General features: G+C 43.3%; 1 protein-coding gene across 3 annotated transcripts in view; it reads right to left on the bottom strand.

Annotated features, from left to right (window-relative positions):
• Positions 1 to 297: 297 nt before the first annotated feature.
• KCNG4 (potassium voltage-gated channel modifier subfamily G member 4) overlaps positions 298 to 21,784 on the bottom strand; it is a 43,505-nt gene continuing 22,018 nt past the window's right edge. For all 3 annotated transcript variants that reach the window (XM_029608107.1, XM_029608108.1, XM_029608109.1), the window contains exon 3: positions 298 to 2,283. In XM_029608107.1, coding sequence (XP_029463967.1) covers positions 1,513 to 2,283 — 771 coding nt within the window. In that variant the 3' untranslated portion in view covers positions 298 to 1,512. The remainder of the gene's footprint in view (positions 2,284 to 21,784) is intronic.

Below are 21,784 nucleotides of genomic sequence, written 5' to 3'. Positions count from 1 at the left end.
TTTTTTAAACTCACATAATTGGAAAGTGCTAATTGTGCAATTCACTAAAGCCTTAACGCTTTAGTGAATTAAAGCACTGGAATCACGCTCATTAGAAACTCGCTTTTTTATCACAGAAAATGTTACACCTATAAAGATGTAATTAAGTTTTGAGAAAATACACATATGTTTGCATTATTAATATGAGCGACAGTAAATTATAATGTGCTGATTATTATCTAATTTTTATATTCTGCTTTTTGGCACTTCATTTACATTTTAATCCACTCATTTGAATATTGTCCATAAACATTTCACTGAGAAATAACACGTTTATTGCACATTAAGGGTGATTAATATGAGTTAACGGCATTTAACACATGAATGCATGAGACCTGCTTCATCAGGTGCAATCAGCACTCAACAATTGGGTCTTTCCATTCCATATGTCAGTAGGAAAACTGTTGCTTTCATCTGATTGTCCAATTAAAATTAACTTCTTACAGTTTTATGGGGGTCTTACTCAATAAAGATTTTATTTTTTTTGAATCGGCATAGATTCATGGGAAAAAGTCCTTTTTGAATAAGGCATTCATAGGGCTCCCCACAGCCTATGGTGTGGATCACTGCCTAAGAAAGTGATAACATGGCTCAGCCTTGCCTGGCTATTTTATCCCTTGAAGACAAACAGGTCATGAGATGCAGAAGTTCAGGGACCTGCACAAACAACCCATTATCTCTCTGTCTTTTGCTATCTCTACCAGTACCTTCAGGCTGGTTTCTAATTGAACACTGCCCTCCACCATGTGTCTGTCCAATGTACTTTCTTCCTGATGTTATCAAAGGGTTTATCTCACGTCTTTCCTCCCCGCCTCCTTTTCTGTCCTAGCCCGGGTATCGTAAGTTACTTTCTGTGGGTGAGACCCCCATGGTGGTGCTCCCTCTACAGCTTGCCTGCTACCATTCAGATCACTCATCAGAAGCCATCCATGGTGGTGTCCAACACATTCTCCCCCAGGCTCTGTGAACATTGCCCCCACGATGCTCCTTCCTAACTACCTTTCTCCAAGTATCAGCGATAATGAAAAACAAAAAAACAAAAAACCCAGAACACTAAAGTTAAAGGAAAATAGATTTCTTCCAGCCTCATGTTGTTCTGAAAGTTCATCTTGAGATGTGTGAAAGTCAGACACAGCGTGATTCAGGTGGTTAAGAGAGTGCAGATACAGCCGCACGTATCAGGGCTTTCATTTGCCTGTCATCTTGCCGTTTAAAAACTACAAAGGCAAATTTAAGCAGAGATATCCTTGCCTGGCTGCACTCACTCCTCCCCACCGCTCTTCACTTTCTGACATCCTTGAAGCAGCTCCAGAGACACAGCATTCCACAGTTCCGTGGACTTTCTTTGGTCTGATCAATTTATTATTCCAGTTTTAGTGAAAGTTAACACATGGCGAAAGGCAAAGTCACAAAGGGTGCTCTGCTTCGATCAGTGGTTTACTGTATATTTTGAATCCATTTTTTTGAAAAGCTTTATTTTTCTGCATAGATATAATTGTATGTTTCATCGGACACCAAACTGTCTGTATCGCTGAGGGAGTCACTTTCTCCAGATTGGTCGGTACTGGCTATTCTTGCCAGGCGGGTCTGTAGCCTGTCCTGCTCCCGCTTCAGCTCGGAGTAGCAACGCGAGAAAGTGTGAAATATAGATGTGGCCGGGAAGGCCATTATGAGAATCCCACTAAGAATACTGCTGAGTGCCACCACCTGGCCTGGAATACTCCTTGGCACCATGTCGCCGTAACCCACGGTGGTCATGGAGATGATAGCCCACCAATAGGAGGCTGGGACGCTGGTGAACTCCTGACACCTGCCCATCTCGTTTTCAGCCAGGTGGACCAAGGGGGCGAAGAGAGTGACAGCCACGCACAGGAAGAGCAACAGCAGGCCGAACTCTCTGGTGCACCTGCGCATGGTGAGGCCCAAGGTCTGCAGGCCGAGCGAGTGCCGGGCCAAGCGCATGACATAGAGAATTCGCAAGGCACGCAGAACCCGCAAGACCAGGCCGACTTTCTCCAGATAAGAGTTGCTCCCCGGCTTGTCAGCTTTGTTCTGCTCGTCAGCCACCATGAGCGAAACGTAGTACGGTAGAATGGCCAAGGCATCGATGACGTTCAGGGGGCTCTTGAAGAAATGGCATTTGCTCTTGGCCTGAACGAAGCGGAGGCAGAACTCCAGGGAGAACCAGGCGACGCAGACTGTCTCGATAATGAAAATGTTGTAGCACTTCTGAGAGCATTCACCCTGTTTGTCAAAAAAGAGAAGATAGACATTGTCATCAATGGATAGGGACCGTCCTTTTCAGGTTTTATTTTTCCCAGGAATTTATCAGCCTTTAATACAACAAGAACAAAAATGGGAGAAATCATTGGAAATAAATGACTTGCCATTTTTATGGGTAAATATTATTTTTGTTCTTGTAGGAATGAACACTGATAAATTTCCAGGAAGAAAAAAAATAAAAACTGAAAATGAAGGACCCTATCAATAGATATCCACCTTAAGACCAACATTTGTTGATTTCTTCCCACATTTTTAAGTTCTCTTCCATTGTAGCAGGCCATGTACGTTGACAGTGCTTTATAATTAGGGTCACCATATTAGTTCCATGTCCAGGCCTGGCTTTACCCCATTGAATGCAAGGAGATGTAGAATCTATTTTTCTTACAGCAGAGCTTCCCAAACTGTCCTCCGGATCCCACAGCCGGTCAGGTTTTCAGGATCTCCACAGTGAAAATGCTCAAGATAGATTTGCATTCATTGTAAATCTAGTATAAGTAAATTTATGTGATGCATATTTATTATGGAGATCCTGAAAATCTGATCCGTTGTGGGGTCTTCAGGACAGGTTTGGGGATGCCCATTCTTATAGGAATCAATTGGGAAATGAGAAGTACATCTCCCTGCATGCAATGGGTCAAAATCAGGCCTGGTCCAGCCTGTTGAGCTAAGCGTTCACCTTGTTTATAACTAAGGTGACCACCTAGCTGCAGCTGATCCATCCCTAGTTTTAGCACCCACTGCATGCAAGAATGAGTAGCTCCTGCTTCTCTTACCAGAGTCACAAGCACATGCCTGCACAGGGCTGGATCAGCCCAGCTAGCAGAGATGGAGCCAGTGTGGGTATCCCTGTTTATATTATGCAGCACCTATGCCAGGAACCAAATGGCACTAGAATCTAATACAGCATTCTGGTTATCTTCTGATAAAAAGATTTACAAAAAATAAAATATAAAAATGGAATAAAGTCAGAAATAAAATACATTTTGGAATTTAACTATTTTACCATATGTACCTCAATTTTTAAGTCTTCAAGTTGCTGCATGGCATTTTATAATCCATCACCCAGTAAAAAAATGTTGCTAGCTGAAATTTTTATGGGTTATCTTAAAGCTTGGGATAACTGCATGGGGCAGCATTTACTACTCTTAAGTGGTAGGGGTAGCCTGCATGGCGTGGCAATTGCTACCTGGGGAAGCTTGCTGGACGGACTGGATGGACCATTTGGTCTTTTTCTGCCATCTTTACCACATTACTGTGTAAGATGCAGGATTATGTAGTTCCCAGAAGCCGATTGATAAAGGACATTGCAAGGTTGTGGCTGGCATTCACCCTCAGGTCACTGAGCCCTCAAAGTATGGAGGGCCTGCTGAGAGAGGATTTCCCTTGCAGTCCTTCTGTTACTGTTTGCTTTTCCTATTTCTAAATGTCAGCAGTTAGGCAATCACCCTTGGCGCTTGTGACCTTCTCTGGGCAGAATATTACAGATATTTGCCATTGCTTTCTGCAGCCCTCACAGCACCTGGGCTTACCTTGTTGTCCCCTGGCCAGGTATTAGTCAGGTATGGCCTTGCGTAGCTTCTGACATCTGAGACACGCTGGCTCTTCCAGGCCAGCACTGTGGAGTTTATCTTGGCTTAATAATACTGATATTTCACTTAATTTGTCCCATTAGCTCTAGAACTGGGGGGGAAAAGATTTTGTTCAGTGGATTTAACTCTTATGAACTGCAGGAAAGCAAAGTCCTTGACCTCAGATTAAGAGAAAGGAATTATGAAGCCAGCCTTGTGGTCCTTCTCTGCTCTCAGTTATTGGGTTTCTAGATATTTAAACTGCACAATCATAAGGGGGGAAAAAGTAAGCTGTCTTCAAAGATAAGTCCGTAAGAGCATCTCAGGGTTCTTGTGACCTTCACAATTCATTTTGTGAGCCGATTCCCACCTTACAGTAGGTAATCTGAAGCACTTAGGGGCCGATGCAATAAACATGCGCTGAAAGCAGGCGCTGAACACTCAGCGTCCACTTTCCTGACGCGCCCACAGGCTCCCCACCTGGGGGGGGGGGCGCTATGCAATGTTTAAATTAGGGGTCGCTTTAGCAAGGAGGCGCTAGGGGCGCTTGCACGCCCCTAGCGCCTCCTTGAGAACGGGAGCCCGCGAGCATTGGCCGTCTGCCAGTTAGGAAAACAGACGCTGAATTTATTGGCGTCCGTTTTTCCTAAAAGGCACAGTCAGTGGTTCAAGAAACGGATGCTTCAGCGTCCATTTCCAGCACCCGACTGCCGGAGCTTTTTTTTTTTTTAAAAACTTTGTTTTATTTTTTAGTTTTTTAAAGATTTGTTCCTCCTACTTAATATCACAACGATATTAAGTAGAAGGATGTAGAGAAAAGCAGTTTTTTCTGCTTTTCTGTACAACTTTTGGGGGCGCTCAGCACTTAACGCCTGCTCCAGGCAGGCATTAATTTCTGAATGCAAAACTGTGCATCTTAGACGCACATTTTTATTTTTTGCATTGGGAGTGAATACCTAATAGCGCTCATCACATGCATTTGCATGTGATGAGCGCTATTAGTTTTACTCCGTGTTGGACGCGCATGGTGGAGGTGCTAATCCCCTTATTGCATAAGGGGATTAGTTAGTGCCTATACAACCCATGTCCAACTGAGGGTTAAACAATGCGCTCGGCTGAGCGCACTGTACTGCATCAGACAGGTAAGCACATACCATCCCCGTGCATGAAGTCTGGGCTCACTGTGAACTAGTGCTGCTTCCTGGCAATAAAGCCCAGGCTAGAGCACCTCCCTTATTGCATTGAGAGCTGAGAAGGATCTTACAAGGAGGATGGAGGACACAGATTGTGCGTGTCGCGTCTGAGCCATGACAAGCAGCTCACAAGGAACGTGATGCTCTTCAGCACCGCCAGACCTTCAGATTCATAAGCGTCACAGCTGAGAGGCCAGCACCATGGCCTTCTTTACCATCTCTGGCTTACTTTTATTTAAAAAAAACAAAAAAAAAGTTCAGATTTCTAAAGCTGAAAAAAATCTGCTTGCTTAGTCTGAGGCATCGATCAAGATGTTTTTGTCACAGACCGTGCGTGAGAGACATAATTCCATGCAGGAAGGTAGCGCGCACACGCACAGACTCACGCACTCACTCCCTTGCACGTGACCCTCATGCTCCTGTTTTCTTTCCTGCGGAATAACCTTTTTATTCCTGCTTTATTGAACATTGCTGAACTGCTTTATTAATATTTCCTTCCCATTGTTTCGATTCTCTGTTATTTTTTCCTGCAGCCTGCTGTCTTATCTGTTTATCATATGTTCCCTGTTGTTCACAATTAGAATACAGCAGGATCCATCTCATTTTCTTTAAGAGCGCTCAGTGAGCCGTTATGAAGGCCTGACGTGACTGAAACGCACAAAAAGGGCGGCTTAAAGCTGCAGACACTCATAGATTTGATAAAGTTATTCTCTGTTCCTAAGGGCTTGTGATCTAGGGCAGGGCTTCTCCACCAGGAGCATCCAGGGCTCCTAAGGGGTGTCAAGAGGTCTGTTAAATCTAACATGTGCTTGTCCCATGTTTGCCTGGAATCTATAATACTTCCCTTGCCTCAATCACCTCCATGGGAAGGCTGCTCCATGCATCCACCACCCTCTCTGTAAAGAAGTATTTCTAGATTACTCCTGAGTCTATCCCCTTTTCACCCCCATTCCGTCATCCCTGGTTCCAGAGCCCCCTTTCAGTTGAAAGAGGTCTGCCTTCTCCTGCACATTTATTCCTTGTATTCAAATGTCTCTGTCATATCTCCCTTCCTTTCCTCCAGGATATATACATTTAGATCTTTAAGTCCATCCTATATGAAGAACATTAACCATTTTAGTAGCAGCTCTATCTGGTTGATAACCTTTTGAAGGTGCGATTTCCAGAACTGTATACAGTACACCAAAAGAGGTCTCACCAGAGACCTATACAGAGGCATTAGCCCTTCCTTTTTCCTGGTGACAATTTCTCTCCATTCGCACCCAAGCATTTTTCTGACCTTTGCTGTCAACTTATTTACCTGTTTGGCCACCTTAAGATTATCAGATATGATCATCACCTGGAAGCAGGAAGAGGCAGAAAGAGAGTGAGAGAGAGAGTGTGTGTGTGTGTGTGAGAGAGAGTGTGTGTGTGTGTGAGAGAGAGAGTGTGTGTGTGTGTGAGAGAGAGAGTGTGTGTGTGTGTATGTGAGAGAGAGAGTGTGTGTGTGTGTGTGTGTGTATGTGAGAGAGAGAGTTTGATTCCCCCTCCTTCCACACATACACCCACACTAATCCATACCTGCCTGAGTCAGGGGTGCAAGAAAGCTCATGCCCTGTCTCTACTCCTGCCAATTCATATCAATCTGAGTCTTGCTCTTGTTTTGTGCAAACTTCACTCCCTATATTTAGAAGCAAAAACCATGGAGAACTCCTAGTCTAGGGCACTGTACCAGGAAAAATCTAAGAATATGACCTTGAAGTGCCTTTGCCATTTGCGCTGTGTGACCTTGGGCAAGTTACTTAATTTCCCTATTTACTCTTCTGTTGTATTGGATAATAATGGCTTTGTCCATTCTTCCCATGTGAAGCATTTAGGCATTACAGCCAAATTATCCACCAAGTTCTCCTATTGTTGCTTTGGAATCTTTATAATGCAAACTGCAATCTTGGGATGAAATTCATTACAGAAATCAAAGTTATTATTGTTATTAAAATTATCATCTTCATGGCTGTCATGGCAAAGAATGAACAGGGCTACCCATGGTTTATATTCTGCTCTCCAGCATAAAGAATGGGCTTCAGGGGCCATATCGGTGACTCAGTAGCAGGTGCTGTGCATTGCTATGTGTGTAGGGGGGGGGGGGTGGCGGGGGAAGAGAGTGAAGCCCTCACCCAGCAAATCTAAGATATCAAAATTATTTTTCTCTGTGGGGGTATAATACTTATGTGTGAGAGTTGAAAATAAATCCAAATCCTCTTTTCATAAGGTTACAAGCCAAAAAAAAAATCTGGGAGAAGCAAATGACTGGAAGTGCAATCCGTGCAACTCAATGGATGAGATCAGAACTGTAGGAAGTGCCCTTTTCTGCCTATGCTTGTGGTATTCCAGGCTCCCTGCCATATTGAGCATGCTCATCACAAGGTCCACCAAAACTATCCAGGGGTAAGGGACAGCTGAGTGCTCCTTCCTGCTGAGAGGCTGTGGGGGAATAGGAAACGCTATTACATGAGTGGCAATGCTGCCCAAAGATGGCAAAATAGGCAATCTGCATGCTTAAATTTGAAGCTGTACAGCAGCAAGACCGGGACAGCAGAAGTGGAAAATGAACCATTACCGTTGCAATGCATCGATCAGATCTTCTTCCTGTCACCATTACGATGATAGCAACACTGCCCTTCTCCTCGTGATGCAAGCAATGCTGCTCACCCCTGTCCAGCTCAGATACTGGATCTGGAATTTTATTTCTATTTTTTAAGGGAATCGTTTGCATTTAATATTAGTAGAGAGATGTTACTGACGCTGGCTGTGTAAACACAACCAGAGAATTAAAGTAATTATTTAGGCAGGAAGCACCAAAAGTGACAAGAGAGAATAGAGTGTCCCGGTCCCGGAGCGACTGGCAGTGATTTTTTTTTCCACTTGCATTATGGTGGAATAAGTACCACAGAGCCCAGCAGCAAGACAAGAAGGCAGCTACAGTAATCAGTGTGGACAGGTAAATGCTAGTAGACTGCCCATGGGAAATGGTCCCAAATTATACCAAACATTTATTTTACTTTCTCTCTCTCTCTCTGACACATTGAGAGGATGTGAGAGAGATTTACAGTACCAGCAGGTACAAAAGCAGGCAGACATTGGCCCTATGACATTAATAACTACATAGCAAACCTGTACAATAGCTGGTACAATAGCAGCAGCAGAAAGGCTTCAGGTTTCAAGAGACAGAGAAAGAAAGCCAGAAGCAGATTGGGAATGCCCACGGCTGCTCGTATGGCAGCAGGTGATTCCTCTCCCACACACACAGCACCGACCTCGTGTACCTAGCCAGTGCTGGGCGAGGTCGTTCTGCACGCACCTCGCCTCCGTGGATCTGTAAAATAATGTCACAATGCACTTGGTCGATGCCGTAATCGGTACACTGTGGTGGGAAATTTGCGATGCTCGTCGTTATAAAGAAATTAGATTATTATTCTTAGACCGCAGGCCTATCTGGCTGCATTTCTTAATGCAAGGAAACGAAAGGAAATGCTGTGCGTGCAAGGTCAGAATTCTACCCAGCGTGTGCGCTGAGACCTCCAGCAAGATGTCATTGGAGCCCACCCAGCTGAGCTTTCCTCAAGAGATTAAGCCAGAAATAGCTGCAATTAGCATTAAGGTTTAATAAAGAGTGCTCTGCCAGACTTTTTTTTTTTTCAGAGTAATGGGGGTTCAAAATAAAATCTGTCGATTTTACACCTTTTTTAAGCAATGATTATGGCATTTCCCGCTGTTATAATCTGTGACCAAATACTCTGGCAGGCTCTGCTGACGAAGTGATTTAGACCTGTAATGGAGTGCCAAGAAGGGAGGCAATGGTGCCTTGCTTTCATCTTCACAAAAGGACAAACTGTGCAGTCCGTTCTGTCTGTAAAACTGTTCTTGGAAATCAAGAAAGACTGTACCTTGTAGCCAGATATGTTAGATGTAAAAAAGGGGGGGGGGGTGATTATTAATGCAATCACGTGCCTACAATCAGGGTAGAGAGCACAGAATCGCCATCGGGAAACACAGCTACCACCAACTTGATACCAATTTGAACTCAGAGCTGAACTGGGCTCACAAGGGCTAGCAGATTATAAATAAACTGGATTTGAAAGATTTTGTGTCCCTGGGATGAGGCTAACCAGCCCTGTTTAACTTTTTAAGATCTATTGGTTGGTTTTCAAAATTGTAATTCACTGTAACTGAAATTAATTATAAAGGGTTGAATTTTTGGTATTATCGTTAGTATAATTACTGACCTGTTTTATCTTTTATATGTGCTTTTCCTAATATCATTAAGCACATATTGGGCACAATATGGCCTGGTTACCCTGTGCCAAAAATACTCCCAAGTTTCTATCTGGAGATATTTTTCTCTTACAGGATTAAAGATAAAAACGAGATCAGAATATCTCCTATCTGGGAAAGGATTTGCCATTAGATACTGCAATTCTGGGAGGAATCTCCTTGAAAGGGATGAGGGGGTAATAAAGTTGGATCCTAGTCCCTGACTGCCAGGGTTGGCAAATCATGAAATGTTTTATTACAGTCTTCCAAATTTTTACTGCCAACCAAACCTTTGTTTTCCCCCTGGACACACATTTCACCATTTGTGCACAGCTGGACTAACTAGGACAAAATTTGCCCCCTTCATGCTCAGCAACAGGTGGGCCAGATGTTCTAAAAAGTAATTTAGCCATTCTGCGTCTATGGGAAAAACTGAGTGCATAGGGCCTTACAGACCCTGACTCCTGAGTACTGCAGCCTCACAGAGTCTGAGCCCACTAGGGATGTACATTCGTCTAGGACAAAGTAGACAATTTCAATGAAATCGCCTAATTCGTCCTGTTTCAGCCACCCCGAAAAACGAAGGAAATCTTCCCGAAATTTCGTTTTTCGGGGTTAGAGCACGCTAACCCGAAATTCGGGGCGGCTGAAAAAAAAAAGGCCCAAACCGCGGGAAACCGAAATTTCCTGTGGCGGGCCGATAACAAAGGCCAAACCGAAAGGTTCAGCCAAAGCACATCTCTAGAGCCCAGAGCAGCAGAAAGACACAGGCCCTCCCACCACTCATGACATTTGCACTGACATCAAATTAGTTTCATGGGCATGCCTTTTTTTTTTCTTCAGGGTGTGCTGATGTTTAAAAATGACATGTAGCATCAACAACAATTCCTGGCTTGTTTTATGTCATTTTCCATCTGAAACAACATAAAACCTAATGACTTTTTCTTTTGTTTTGTTATTCCATTTTAACATGCATTATTTTATTTTTTTTGCACGTGTTATTTTTGCAGATAGCATGCCGTAAATTCTGTTAGCGTGTGCTATGTTCAGAATAAAGGACGTTACGTTCCCAGAGGCATGGGAATAAGTTAATGGTCACATTTCCAAACCCTTTTTATTGGGGAGAGGTACTAGGCAGGGTTGCCTATTTTCTCTGTTTCTTTTTGCATTGGTTCTTGAACCTTTAGCAACCAAAATTAGGGCACATAAGGGTATAACAGGGTTTTGTACTAAATCAGCATTATTTGCAGATATTTTATTATATCTTTGCGATCCTTGCTCTTCCTTGAGTGTTTTGGTAAAATTATAAAATCAATGCCTCAAAAATGAAATCTTGAAACTGAATGTTAGTAAAGAAGTAAAGGATGGTATAGTCAAACGCTACCCCTTTACATGGTCGGTTCGTTTTATTAAGTATTTGGGTGTTCATGTTTCCAGCTGTTTGGAACGTTTATGTACCCTGAAAAAAGTTAAAGGAGGACTTAGCATTGTGGTCTCATCCACTTTCTTGGCGAGGTACGTTAGCATCTATGACAGTGAATGTCCTGCCAAGAGTGCTTTATCTTTTGAACATGCTCCCAGTTTTCATTCCAGATCTGTTCTTTTCTTTATTGAATTCAGTCACATCTAAATTTATATGGCAAGGGAAGAAGCCGAGTGTATCCAGGAAAGACTCAGGGGGTTTAGGTCTTCCAGACTTTATGCTTATCGGCGAGCGATCACATTTAAAGCGCATATTAGCATGGAATGCTTGCCTAGAGGAGAAACACTGGGTTTCATTAGAGAAGGACTGGGCTGCAAGTCTGGGGTGGAAGCCATCTCCTCGGGTATCACTTAAGAGGGGGGATTATGATAGAGGTGTTTAAAATCATGAGAGGTCTAGAACGGGTAGATGTGAATCGGTTATTTACTCTTTCGGATAGTAGAAAGACTAGGGGGCACTCCATGAAGTTAGCATGGGGCACATTTAAAACTAATCAGAGAAAGTTCTTTTTCACTCAACGCACAATTAAACTCTGGAATTTGTTGCCAGAGGATGTGGTTAGTGCAGTTAGTATAGCTGTGTTTAAAAAAGGATTGGATAAGTTCTTGGAGGAGAAGTCCATTACCTGCTATTAAGTTCACTTAGAGAATAGCCACTGCCATTAGCAATGGTAACATGGAATAGACTTAGTTTTTGGGTACTTGCCAGGTTCTTATGGCCTGGATTGGCCACTGTTGGAAACAGGATGCTGGGCTTGATGGACCCTTGGTCTGACCCAGTATGGCATTTTCTTAAACACCTTACTGGAGTAAGATGTTTATTAACTCTGAATTAGCATCAATACCACCCCCATTATCTCCACTCTGGGATAATCCAGATTTTCCACAGCAGCTTAGTTCACAAATCTTTTGCACGTGGGGAAAGCTGGAGTTTGATAGAGATAGTCAGACATATAACAATGGAGACATTTTTTGAATTCATCAGCTGCAAAGGTTAGGGAAGACAGACAGACTACTTGCAACTTCAAGGTTTTCTGGAGAGAAAAAAAAAGAGCCCATTAAAAAAATCCTGTACTAGAGAGCTGGCAAAATTAGAACAGTTTGCCCTAAGGCCTAATTTCTTTGTTCTCTCTTATCGTAGGAAAAGGATGCAATTAACAAAATAAAGATGGGAGGGTGTTGTGGGAAGAGAAATGGCTGATTCGAGTTGGGGGAACATTTTCTTTGAATTCAAAAAGGAAATTCCCTATATGTGTCACTACTCAGGAAAATTGGTATAAAAACCTGCTTCAGTGGCATTACACCCCGGATATGTTAAGGCAGGTGGGTCTAATGAGCCAGGATAAGTGTTGGCATGAGTGTGGAGGTAAAGGTACTTAGTGGACACGCCCTAAAATACATTAATATTGGTCTGAGATTCTCTCTTGGATATATCAGTTCATGAGAATTAACTTACCATTAGATCCTTTGGTTATACTCTTGGATGAGCCGCAGGGAGATTTTCCACTGGTTAAGAAGAGGGAAAATAGTTTGGCAGATCATCTGTTAGTTACAGCCAGACAAAATGTCATCTGTCACTGGCGATCAGCTTCCACTTCTTCTTTGACTGGGTGGTTGTGCCTTCCTTGGCAGGAATTTACAAAGGAGCTGGGAATAAAATGAGAAGCTTGGGAGTGGGCGCCAAGGTGGTGGTGTGGATTATAAACTGGTTTAGTGACAGGAGATGGCGAGTGATGGTAAATGGAACCTGCTCTGAAGAGAGAGCGGTGTTAAGTGGAGTGCCACAGAGATCGGTGTTGGGATTGGTTCTGTTCAATATCTTTGTGACATTGCAGAAGGGATAGAAGGTAAAGTTTGCCTATTTGCAGATGATACTAAGATCTGCAACATAGTGGACATACCTGAAAAAATGATTTAAGAAAGCTTGAAGAGTGGTCGAAGATTTGGCAGCTGGGATTCAACGGCAAGAAGTGCAGAGTCCTGCATGTGGGGTGCGGCGATCCAAAAGAGCTTTATGTGATGGGGGGTGAAAGACTGATGTGCACGGACCAAGAGAGGGATCATGGAGTGATAGTGTCTGGAGATCTGAAAGCAGCAAAGTAATGTGACAAGGCGATAGCTAAAGCCAGAAGAATGCTGGGCTGCATAGAGAGAGGAATAACCAGAAGGAAAAAGGAGGTGATAATCCCTCTGTACAGGTTCTTGGTGAGGCCTCACCTGGAGTACTGCATTCAGTACTGGTACCCGTATCTGAAAAAGGATAAAGACAGGACAGAGGCAGTCCAGAGAAAGGTAACCAAATGATGTGGGGTCTGATTCAGAAGACTTATGAGGAGAGGCTGAAGGATCTGAATATATATACCCTGGAAGAGAGGAGGTGTTCACCCTGGAAGAGAGGAGGAGCAGGGGAGTATGATACAGACCCTTCAGTTACCTAAAAAGTTTCAATGATGCACAAACTTTGAATCTTTTCCGTTGGAAAGAAAATAGAGCTAGGTGTCACAAAATGAAACTCCAGAGGGGACGACTCAGAACCAATGTCAGGAAATACAGGGTGGCCCATGGAAAAGTAGCCTGCCTGCGTGGCGCTGGTATTGGAGGCGGGCTACTTTTCCATGGGCCACCCTGTATTTCTTCACAGAGAGGGTGATGGATGCCTAGAAATGCCCTTCTGGAGATGGTGATGAAGACAAAAACAGACAAAGAATTCAAAGAGGGCATGGAATAAACACTGTGGATCTCTAAAGGCTGAGGACAGAAACGAGGAATGCATGCAGAGGGTAACTTGCTGGTGAGGTGGTTACTACCCTTAGCAGAGTGCATGGAGATTACTACCCTTAATCAATAAGCCTTGATGCTTTTAATGCAACTGCAACATTTCTCCCCACTTCAACAGCAGGGGGAAAAGAGGAATTGGAGTCAAGACAACCACCAAGAGGGCCCTGACGTCTACAGTCTGGGGTACTGATGCACAGACATAAGGGAAACAGCACAGGACTGCTTTTACAGTCACGTCTATACGCAAAGCACGTCAAGCAGCACTGTCTGAACTTTCAAGAAAGCTCTTCACCCAGTAAAAAAATGTTGCTAGCTGAAATTTTTATGGGTATCATAAGGCTTGGGATTGACTGCACAGAGCAGCAGTTACTACCTTAAGAAGCTAGCTGAGCAGACTGGATGGACCATTTGGTCCTTTTCTGTTATCACTACTATGTTCCTATGTTATGAGTTCATAACCCATCAGTTACGGGATTTACATCTGTTTCACTGTTTATTGTAACATGTTGTTGTAACTGTGAACCAGGGTGAAGGCTGATAGCTATACCTCGGTATAGAAAACGCTTTAAATAAATAAAATAAATAAAATAGATTGCATGCTGATTTAAAAGGACTGATGCAACTTCTTCAGTTTGCAGTTGCAGTTTCTTTTGGTCAAATATATTTTAGAGTTTTGAATCAATTGTATCAATTTTACTATTTGTCATAAGCATTTTATTTAATAACAAGATAGCTTAAAAAAAACAGTGCCTGCTAAAAACAAGACCAATGACACAAAGTAAACAAATGAAATAGATGGAAAAATAAAACAAAAGAAAAAGAAACAAAAAAGTGCATGACAGAAAATTGTTTTCCATACACATCCATAACTTTTTTTCACTGACTGTCAGTTAATTTACTGACAGGTGGCAACCCTGCTTAACCTCCTCATAGGGGGTGTAGGGTTCTAGTATTCATACTGGTCCTGGAGAAAGCTGGAGTCTTTGCACGCTGTGATGGCTTTTATTGATCCAACATAAGAATTACCCAGAAAGGTTGTAAGGCATGAGCCGATGCATTTGGGCTAATAAAGTTGTTACAGAAGCAATGTTTTCCGAAGAACTGCAGGGCATACAGGTAGCAGAAATCCTCAGATTTAAAGATTCAGCCACGACTGGGTTTTGGAGGAGTAGCTGACTATTTTGTGGAAGCATCCATTCTGTGCACACAGGTATCTATAGTATGACAGCAGTGACGGGTGAGACACAGTGACATAGTGTAGCTGCATCATTCTCCCCCTATTGTTGCCATTAATTGCTGGGATTATATAGGCTGAATCTGGTGGATTGATAGCTTTACATTTATATAATTACCCACTACCCAGACAGAATGTAAAAACCCAAAGGTGCTTACTGGCTTGCTTGTCTCCTATTACAATGATTCTGCATTATTTTTATACAGTACATAAAATAAGGTAAGTTTCTCCGGCTGCCAACTCTGCTGCCCACCGGGCTCACCGTGATGACCAGGTAAGAGATAAAAAGGTTGGCGCACTCTCATTTCTAAATTAAAAAGCACAACTCTTTTCAAATGAGCCCAGCAGAATGGATTGGATTCGTGCAATATCAATGGGTTCCCAGCATTCTTAGGGGTACAGATTCAAAGACTTAGGGGCCCGGGCACTAAAATTCAGGCAGAAACATTTTTTTAGCATGCACTTTCTAAACTCTTTAGTAGGTCTGCTAAAAGACCACTTAACATGGGATACGCATAATTTTTTTGCATGCCCTCAAAGTGTAGAGCGTGCATCTGCACATTGAAATCTTCCATACTAACTGGTCCACAGTGAAAGGTCGGGTTAGCGTGGGGGATTTCTTTCCACTCCACCCCTCTGAAACAAGCAGCAAGACAACTTAATGGTTGGAAGTACTTCCCTTTCCCCCCCCCCCCCCCCCCCCCACGCCCTTGGATACCAGCATCAAGGGGCCTTGATTACCTGAAGTACCCCACCCTCACCCCTGCCCAACACAAGTAGCAAGGACCTTTAGTACCCTGAAATATCACCCGACTCCCCCTCACGCCGAACTCAACATCAAGGGGCCTTGATTACCTGAAGTACCCCACCCTCACCCCTTCCCAACACAAGTAGCAAGGACCTTTAGTACCCTGAAATATCACCCGACTCCCCCTCACGCCGAACTCAACATCAAGGGGCCTTGATTACCTGAAGTACCCCACCCTCACCCCTGCCCACACAAGTAGCAAGGACCTTTAGTACCCTGAAATATCACCCGACTCCCCCTCACGCCGAACTCAACATCAAGGGGCCTTGATTACCTGAAGTACCCCACCCTCACCCCTGCCCAACACAAGTAGCAAGGACCTTTAGTACCCTGAAATATCACCCGACTCCCCCTCACGCCGAACTCAACATCAAGGGGCCTTGGCGGGCCGGACTCAACCCTCATTCTGCCCGGGAGGTCCTCAAGACGACTGGGGGGGGGGGGGGGGGAGAGAGCACGACTTTCCAGATGGCACCAGCTGATCTTTTGTGCCCTTTGCCCTGCACACATATGAACTATTTTTATAATCAAGTAGGCTAGGGGAGCACAGACTAGATTTAAAAGAGAAGGAATGGGAGGGGAGGGGAGGGTTAGAAGGCAAATAAGGAGAAAGGGGTGAGAGAGAAAGCAAAAAGGCATGCTGCTGCCATCAGTCGCAATCCTATCATGAGACTGGAGCGAGAGGGAGCAGGCGGGAGATGAGGTGAGCAGGTCGTGGGGGGCACACGGGGTAGGGAGGAAGAGAGAGGTGAATAAAGCAAGGATAAAGTGCTAGAGTGAACAGGCAGGCCTATCTAGACAACAAAATAATCAAAGACACTAGTTTTCAAAGTTTATTTTTCACATTCTGGATTCTGTTATGTTTTGTTGCCACTAATGCAAAACGTGGCAAGAATATAAAATAAGTCTTTTCCGACTATGGGAAATGAGTTTTATGATTTGCTCTTTAATACGAAGATTGAATCGATTTTAAACCTTAAGTTTTATGTCTTACTTGTGGATTCCAGTCTGGGATCTAAAGATCCATTGGATGTTTTCTGGTCCATCCCACTCCTGGCTGCCCTCCCGCAGAGATCCACATCTCTATATAGACCCCATCGCTCTCTTTCTCTCTCTTAAAAAGCAGAATAAAAATACAATCAAAAAACAAACTTTGAAATGTTTGTATGCTAATGCCAGAAGTCTAAGAAGTAAGATGGGAGAATTAGAATGTATAGCAGTAAATTATGACATAGACTTAATTGGCATCTCAGAGACATGGTGGAAAGAGGATAACCAATGGGACAGTGCTATACCGGGGTACAAATTATATCGCAATGACAGAGAGGAGCAGTCGGGAGGAGGTGTGGCGCTTTATGTCCGGGATGGCATAGAGTCCAACAGGATAAACATCCTGCATGAGACTAAATACAAAATTGAATCTTTATGGGTAGAAATCCCTTGTGTATCAGGGAAGACTACAGTGATAGGGGTATACTACCGTCCACCTGGTCAAGATGGTGAGATGGACCGTGAAATGCTAAGAGAAATTAGGGAAGCTAACCAAATTGGTAGTGCAGTAATAATGGGAGACTTCAATTACCCCAATATAGACTGGGTAAATGTATCATCGGGTCACGCTAGAGAGATAACGTTCCTGGATGGAATAAATGATAGCTTTATGGAGCAATTGGTTCAGGAACCGACGAGAGAGGGAGCAATTTTAGATCTAATTCTCAGTGGAGCACAGGACTTGGTGAGAGAGGTAACGGTGGTGGGGCCCCTTGGCAATAGTGATCATAATATGATCAAATTTGATTTAATGACTGGAAAAGGAACAGTGTGCAAATCCAAGGCTCTCGTGCTAAACTTTCAAAAGGGAAACTTTGATAAAATGAGAAAAATTGTTAGAAAAAAACTGAAAGGAGCAGCTACAAAAGTAAAAAATGTCCAAGAGGCGTGGTCATTGTTAAAAAATACCATTCTAGAAGCACAGTCCAGATGTATTCCACACATTAAGAAAGGTGGAAAGAAGGCAAAACGATTACCGGCATGGTTAAAAGGGGAGGTGAAAGAAGCTATTTTAGCCAAAAGATCTTCATTCAAAAATTGGAAGAAGGATCCAACAGAAGAAAATAGGATAAAGCATAAACATTGGCAAGTTAAATGTAAGACATTGATAAGACAGGCTAAGAGAGAATTTGAAAAGAAGTTGGCTGTAGAGGCAAAAACTCACAGTAAAAACTTTTTAAAATATATCCGAAGCAGAAAGCTTGTGAGGGAGTCAGTTGGACCGTTAGATGATCGAGGGGTTAAAGGGGCACTTAGAGAAGATAAGGCCATCGCGGAAAGATTAAATGATTTCTTTGCTTCGGTGTTTACTGAAGAGGATGTTGGGGAGGTACCCGTAATGGAGAAGGTTTTCATGGGTAATGATTCAGATGGACTGAATCAAATCACGGTGAACCTAGAAGATGTGGTAGGCCTGATTGACAAACTGAAGAGTAGTAAATCACCTGGACCGGATGGTATACACCCCAGAGTTCTGAAGGAACTAAAAAATGAAATTTCAGACCTATTAGTAAAAATTTGTAACTTATCATTAAAATCATCCATTGTACCTGAAGACTGGAGGATAGCAAATGTAACCCCAATATTTAAAAAGGGCTCCAGGGGCGATCTGGGAAACTACAGACCGGTTAGCCTGACTTCAGTGCCAGGAAAAATAGTGGAAAGTGTTCTAAACATCAAAATCACAGAACATATAGAAAGACATGGTTTAATGGAACAAAGTCAGCATGGCTTACCCAGGGCAAGTCTTGCCTCACAAATCTGCTTCACTTTTTTGAAGGAGTTAATAAACATGTGGATAAAGGTGAACCGGTAGATATAGTATACTTGGATTTTCAGAAGGCGTTTGACAAAGTTCCTCATGAGAGGCTTCTAGGAAAAGTAAAAAGTCATGGGATAGGTGGCGATGTCCTTTCATGGATTGCAAACTGGCTAAAAGACAGGAAACAGAGAGTAGGATTAAATGGGCAATTTTCTCAGTGGAAGGGAGTGGACAGTGGAGTGCCTCAGGGATCTGTATTGGGACCCTTACTGTTCAATATATTTATAAATGATCTGGAAAGAAATACGACGAGTGAGATAATCAAATTTGCAGATGACACAAAATTGTGCAGAGTAGTTAAATCACAAGCAGATTGTGATAAATTGCAGGAAGACCTTGTGAGACTGGAAAATTGGGCATCCAAATGGCAGATGAAATTTAATGTGGATAAGTGCAAGGTGATGCATATAGGGAAAAATAACCCATGCTATAATTACACGATGTTGGGTTCCATATTAGGTGCTACAACCCAAGAAAGAGATCTAGGTGTCATAGTGGATAACACATTGAAATCGTCGGTTCAGTGTGCTGCGGCAGTCAAAAAAGCAAACATAATGTTGGGAATTATTAGAAAAGGAATGATGAATAAAACGGAAAATGTCATAATGCCTCTGTATCGCTCCATGGTGAGACCGCACCTTGAATACTGTGTACAATTCTGGTCGCCGCATCTCAAAAAAGATATAATTGCGATGGAGAAGGTACAGAGAAGGGCTACCAAAATGATAAGGGGAATGGAACAACTCCCCTATGAGGAAAGACTAAAGAGGTTAGGACTTTTCAGCTTGGAGAAGAGACGACTGAGGGGGGATATGATAGAGGTGTTTAAAATCATGAGAGGTCTAGAACGGGTAGATGTGAATCGGTTATTTACTCTTTCGGATAGTAGAAGGACTAGGGGACACTCCATGAAGTTAGCATGGGGCACATTTAAAACTAATCGGAGAAAGTTCTTTTTTACTCAACGCACAATTAAACTCTGGAATTTGTTGCCAGAGAATGTGGTTCGTGCAGTTAGTATAGCTGTGTTTAAAAAAGGATTGGATAAGTTCTTGGAGGAGAAGTCCATTACCTGCTATTAAGTTCACTTAGAGAATAGCCACTGCCATTAGCAATGGTTACATGGAATAGACTTAGTTTTTGGGTACTTGCCAGGTTCTTATGGCCTGGATTGGCCACTGTTGGAAACAGGATGCTGGGCTTGATGGACCCTTGGTCTGACCCAGTATGGCATTTTCTTATGTTCTTATGATGTGGGGGGGAAAAAAACTTGAATTGTTATGAGAATGCGTGCACTAAATCACACTTGTATAATCTATTTGCTTTTCTAAATAACATATTTTAAGAAATGTTTCTGCCACCCTTCTCTATGCGGTCCTGTGGTAAATTATTTAAAAAAAAAATAAATATACGCATAGGCCAGCGGTGGTCAACAGAATCTGGATTTTCCAAAGCCAGACTGGGTTCTTTTTTCTTTTTATCTGAATTATTTTGCCAGGACAAAGAGAATCAATGAGTAGAGTGCTGGAAAATCCCCTGGCCCTCAAAGACAAGGAAGTCATCTAAAATTCTGAATGACTAGCACTCCTTTTAACGATCGCTTGTACATAAAAAATTTATAATAATTGCGACGTCCTATACAGTTTCCTAGCAGATTCCCACTCATGCTGCTGGCCAAGCCAGTGTTTGATACATTTTCCTATCCTATAGATATGTGAGCCTCTTCTTTCACCTCTGCCTCGCCTCCAAGGGGCCATCTCAGACAGGAAAACTAGAGCTGTATATGAGGGTATGAGGGAGTGAGATTAGATGAGAGGAAAGGATTAATGTCCAAATCACTGCGAGCCAGAGTCAAATAAGAGTGAAGCACCCATAGGCAGAAGACCAGGTTTACTCCTGCGCAGTTCACCCCCGACAGGAAAAGTCCGAGGACACTGATATTATGCTTCCAGCTGTTGTGTGGCCTCCCCTCCACCAGATATCTCCGGTGAGCCCGGCTCTGAATTGTTCTCTCCAGCACATCTCTACCAGCCCTACAGCCTCTGCACCATCAGGGGGACTTCCATGAGCTCACACCCCTGGCTGGCCAAGTCCCTCTTTCCTGCCTGCACCATGCCCAGACCCCAGTAAGTAGCTCATTTAAAACAAATCGAAGAAAATTATTTTTCACTCAGCTCTGGAATTCATTGCTAGAGGATAGTGTAACTGGGTTTAAAAAAGATTTGGATAAGTTCCTAGAGGAAAAATCCATAAACTGCTATTAATTAATAAGCAATAGTAGCTTGAGCTCTATTTAATGTTTGGGTACTTGCCAGGTAGTTGTGATTTGGATTGGCCACTGCTGGAAACAGGATGCTGGGCTTGATGGACCCTTGGTTTGACTCAGTATGGCATATCTTAAAAAACAAACAAACCCTTGTCTAGCCTCTGCCTCAATGCTTTGACATTGAGTTCTATTCAGCTCCTTGCTCTAGTCACTCCTGTCTTGCGGCCTTTCCAGGCCTTTCTTTGTTTCACCTTGTGGACTTCTGTTTTGCTTTGTCTTGTCCCTTGGCCTTCGGGCCTTCTGATCACTGCCTTGCTTAGCCTTGACTTGTGGCCTCTCAACCTTTAGCTCTGTCTGGTCTAGCCCCAAGGCCTCCCCAAGTCTCTTCCTGACTCTAGGCCTCTCTCTATTTCCCTGACTTCTGGGCCTGGCCTAGCCCTGAGGCCTTCCTTAGCCTCTTCTACACTCTAGACCTCTTTCTGTATTGCACCTCAGGGCTTTCTTGTTCCTGTAATAATCTGGTGTAGTTGTGGACCCTGGATCGTAATGAGAGCTGACTCCACCCACAGGGAGGAGCACTGTGGGGACTCACTACGATGGGCGTGGCCTCAGCAGAGATGGACACAGGAGAGACTTTATTGTACTGAAATCGTGAGTGATACCCACAGTATGGAGAGAAGACACAGTCCAGAGTAGTAAGGCTGCTCACTCTAGGGGCAATCCATCCTTTTTGCCAACAAAAAAGAATCCGGCTCTGGCAGGAGACTTGGAAGGCCGGATAAAACCTTTCTGCAAATTTTCTTGAATATAGGCCAACATGGCCTCAGTCTCTGAAAGGAAAAGTAGGTAAACCCTTCCTCTTATGGGGCTCCGAACTAGGTTTTAAGTTAATAGCACAATAGAAGGACCTGTGCGGTGGCAATACATCTACTGCTTGTTTCAAGAACACATCTTGAAATGATGAGTACTGT

Source organism: Rhinatrema bivittatum, chromosome 7, assembly GCF_901001135.1.
Source record: "Rhinatrema bivittatum chromosome 7, aRhiBiv1.1, whole genome shotgun sequence".
NCBI lineage: Eukaryota > Metazoa > Chordata > Amphibia > Gymnophiona > Rhinatrematidae > Rhinatrema > Rhinatrema bivittatum.
Note: the sequence above shows the minus strand (reverse complement) of the source record. Positions and strands in the feature narration are given on the sequence as shown.